Source organism: Nematolebias whitei, chromosome 16 (genome assembly GCF_014905685.2).
Source record: "Nematolebias whitei isolate Nwh7 chromosome 16, NemWhi1, whole genome shotgun sequence".
Lineage (NCBI taxonomy): Eukaryota > Metazoa > Chordata > Actinopteri > Cyprinodontiformes > Rivulidae > Nematolebias > Nematolebias whitei.
In genome coordinates this window covers 21220888-21225337 of record NC_056513.1, presented here as the reverse complement: position 1 = coordinate 21225337, position 4450 = coordinate 21220888, and the positions used below count along the sequence as shown (strand labels likewise).

General features: G+C 36.9%; 2 protein-coding genes across 2 annotated transcripts in view; both read left to right on the top strand.

Annotated features, from left to right (window-relative positions):
• The window catches only part of LOC119422417 (ras-related C3 botulinum toxin substrate 2), a gene marked incomplete at its 3' end in the record, with an annotated part of 10786 nt that extends 6464 nt beyond the window's left edge, over positions 1–4322 (top strand). Inside the window, 3 exon segments of the mRNA XM_037689785.1 lie at positions 1648–1719; positions 3115–3232; positions 4260–4322. Of these exon segments, the coding sequence (XP_037545713.1) occupies positions 1648–1719; positions 3115–3232; positions 4260–4322 (253 nt within the window).
• zgc:92360 (uncharacterized protein LOC436988 homolog) overlaps positions 1–4450 on the top strand; it is a 506378-nt gene that overhangs the window by 40940 nt on the left and 460988 nt on the right. The gene's annotated exons all lie outside the window — the stretch shown is intronic.

The window sequence follows — 4450 nt, the reverse complement described above, 5'->3', positions numbered from 1 at the left end:
ACACACATTTTATTATTTATTTATTCATTTTTCCCCCTCAAAAGTGAGTTGGATTTTTTAAATGTCTTAATTTTATTTTACTGAATATGAAAAATACATGTTGTTTTTGGTGTTTAATTTTTTAATTTATTATAGTATAATTTTCTTTTTGTTCCAAACTAAATATTATTGTTTTTGCTTGTGTTTCCCCCCCCCGGTAGATTAAAAGTACTATATACAATATAACAGGGCCATCCAACTGGCGGCCAGTGGGCCATTTCCAGCCCGCGGGTGACTTCAATCTGGCCCACTTCATAAAGGAAAAATGTGTGTGTATATATATATATATATATATATATATATATATATATATATATATATATATATATATATGCATTTGTCTTTTACCCACTTGTCTGGCAATCAGTGTGCAGGGGGTGTGGTACACCCCAGACCAGGATTTGAACCAGGGACCTGTTCACTGTGAGGCAGCAGCTCTACCAGTTGCGCCACCGTGCTGCCATATAATTGTGGGCGTGTGGGGGTGTCTGGGTTTGGGTTTTGTTTATTGTATTTATGATCCAATGCAATAAAATAAACACATTTAAAGGTAACAGATCATTGTAAAACTTGGTTAATTAATGATTTTAATTGCTGGATGTTTGGCCCCCGGGCTGTTGGCTTTCAGAAACTGTGCCCCCCTAAGCAGCTTTGTTGAATAGCCCTGCGATATAGTACTTTCGATGTTCTTTGATTTGTTTTATCTGCACAGGCGAAAAGATAAGGCCATGACATGGGAAATGAAAAGTATTTTCTAAAAACCAAGCAAAAATAAAAATTTTATCAGATGAAGTGTTATGTTTCTGTATGTGCATTAATTCTTTGCAGAGTTATACTTGTTTATCCTTCTTATTTGGGAAAAAAAAAAGATTATTTACAGGTTGATCCAAATAACGAGTCTTTACCTAAATAGTGTCTTTACCAGATTATTATTTATTTTAAATAAAACACGTGCAGCTTTACAAAAGTAATGCTTCAGACGGTCCATTGATCCTTTGGTGAAAGGAACAAGACATTCCTCACAGTTTGACACTGAGTCAGTTCATCTGCTTCATGTTCCAGTCTTTCTGTGAATGTCTGATGCGGGGCTGTTGTCAAACGCATAAAGCAAATTCCTGGAACAAAAACAGAACCAGTCGCTACTTGTTAGCTCATCTCTCACATGCAGCCCTGCACTCGTGTCAGTGTGGTTGTTGGAACGAGGCGTTCGCTGAGCTCCTGTAATGAGTCCAGTAACGCTGTCTCAATTCATAGCCTGCAGTCACATCGCTGCTGCAGACTGGAGACGAGCTCCACTTTGCACTTTGAGTCTTAAAGCAGCTTTTCAGCTTTATACGACAGAGTTTACAGCAAATTCACCTTCAAAGCGTTGGCGGCCATTAAACAGAGCTCTAAAAACATGTCGAGAAGAAGAAGGCTGCAGTTGTGTGAACGTTGCATCATTTCCTATCAGGAAAAAATAGAAACTGTGTCAGTGTTTCCAACATCTGACACACGGTGACAAACATGACGTGCTGCTGTGAAGGATGTTCATGCTATTAACGTGGCCTGTTGGCACCAAACGTGTCTTAAAGTCTCACTTTGTGTCGTTTGTTGTGTGTGTTTCAGAGCTGTGGGTAAAACATGTCTCCTCATCAGCTACACAACCAATGCCTTCCCCGGGGAGTACATTCCTACTGTGTGAGTGTAACACACACACACACACACACACACACCTCTTCTTCTGCATTTATTTCCACAAAGCCACACGTAATAAAACAAGAGAAACTGATTTTTCCATGACGATGCAGTGCGAACGCTAAATGTTGAAAGAGTTTCTGAAATTTACAGAAGCCGACACTGAGTTGTTAAATCTAAAAGAAGCTGAACACCAGCTTTAAGCTAAAGAGCTAGCTAAAAGCTAAAAATGGTAAAAGCGCAGCTAGAAGCTAAACGTGCTAAAAGATTAGCTAAAAAAATGAAAGTAACAAAATAGTAAAAGATAAAAGTAGCAAGTTAAAAGTTGCAAAAAGTTAGCTAAAGGCTAAATGTAGCAGATCTGTATGTAAAAATGCAGGAAAATAACATGAGAGGACGAAAATAGAATAAGCATTAAAAAAAAATATCAATATAGGCAAATGAGAAAAAATGTTTGTCGATAAAGTTAGATATTTTGAAAAGTATAAAAGTTGCAAAAACCTAATAATAAAAGTCGTTGCACAGCACATGAGCTGAATGTTTTACTCTATGAATGGCTAAAGTAACAAAAGTCCTTAGATTGAAAAATATTGTACAGAAAATAAAGTTTATTTCAAAAGGACATGTTTTATCTGATTTGCAGTATTTACTGACAGGTTTAGCCACACGTTGTCATATATAAGCTTTTATTAACAGGGTTTTCCTCAGCATTATCAGTTTTCTGGTTGAAAAAAAAACTAAGCAAATGTTTGAACTGAGCAGAAGAGCAGAGGTGTGATAAAGGTAAATGAACCAAAGTTGAGAGTCTTAGTTAATTTTTAATGTTATTTGTGGGTTTTACTAGAAACTATTTTTATTGCTTTAAAAACAACTTTCACCTGTCATTTAATAACAACAAAAAATATATTTCACAGCAACAACTGTACTTTTTAGTGCTGAAAAACACAAGCTAAAGAAATAAAACTCCCTTTGTTTGTCATTGTGTTGCAGTGTTTAATTGTCACTGCTAGAGGGCAGTGTTGCTCCATAACTGGAGTGTTACAGAAAAATGGTTATTTTTATTTTTTTAAGACAATAAAAACAATAAAATGCTCCTAACTTTCAGAGTCAACCCATGAGCGTTAGATAGTCCATTTATATTGTTCATTGTTGTTATAATTTTTTAAAAAGGTTTTCATTTAAAAAAAAGTTCAATTTTATTGCCATTCTAGAGTTTGCTTATAAACTTCATTTTTTTCTGTAACACAACCTCTTATTTAGGATCACTGACGACACCATGATTCATAATTTGAATTGTTGTGACGGCATGTGTGTGTCTCATTAATCCCGTGATTGATTGCTTAAATTAAACGCTCGGCGGTTTATTGACTAATGACTGACCTTTTGCGCTCCTGACAGATTTGACAACTACTCAGCTAATGTGATGGTGGACAGCAAGCCGGTGAACCTGGGCCTCTGGGATACAGCAGGACAGGAGGATTACGACAGGCTTCGCCCACTGTCCTACCCACAGACGGTAGAACAATCATTTCCACTTGCAGACGTCGGATCCAAAAACCAAACCTATTTAGTTCCCAGCTGTGAAGCTGAGAGAGTTTAAATTGTAGCTGTCGAATCCACAGCGTTCTGACTGAACTGAGTCCTCGGTCATTTAACTGACAGGAAGAAACCTAACAATGTTCTTTAAGAAGGTGCAGGCAGGAAAAGGAAATTAGGTGTTAATAAATACAAGTATGACTGAGGGGCAGGTTTGGGAAACGCCGCTACTGGAATGTTGAGGGGACAATTTGTCCTCCTGTAGATTTGATCAACATGTGATTGATCCTACAAGTGAACTGAACCAGCAGTTTGATGACCAACATTAATTATTATCATTTTAAACATCAGTAGATGTCATTTTTTTTAACTTGTTCTAAAACATGTGAACCATGTGTGGCTGCTGGGTTAATTTAATACAATCAATAATTCATAAAACTCAATCCATTTTTAATGTAATCTAACACATTCAGCCATGTTTCTCCTAAACTACACTTCAGTCACGTTTTAATTATCATCCATTAAGATAATAACCCACAGATGATCCTTTGATTGCATGCATCAGTGTCTGTGTGTTTGTCTGTTAGCAAAATATCTTATGAACCAATGAATAGATTGTACTGGAACCCCTCGGAGGCCATCACTGGAGATACATCTACAACTGATTCAGTCTTGGAGTTTACCTGATCCAAGATGGCTGCCACAGCTAATCGGCATTATCTCACGCAAAAATGATTACATTATCACTGAACTTCGGTGTGATAGTAGCTGAGAGTCATCTTGAACACACTAATAGACTACACAAGATCTTGTTTAAAATGTTGGCATGCAAAGAGGCAGGAAGTTCTTCCAAAGTTTCAGTTTGTGTGATTTACCAACATGACACAGTATTACTCATTTGCAGTAAAATAAGAAGTAAGAATGTGACTCATAAGAAAATGATGTTGTGTAAACCCCACAAACACCCATTAACTGTTGTTGCATTGTTTGTTTGTTTCTCCACCCAGGATGTGTTCCTGATCTGTTTTTCCCTGGTGAGCCCGGCCTCCTATGAGAACGTCAGAGCTAAGGTGAGTCCCACCTGTCTGTCACGCATCATCTCCTGTCACAAAATGGGCAGCTGAAACACAGAACAGAACCAAAATTAATTATTATTTATTACATCCAAATATATATATATATATATATATATATATAT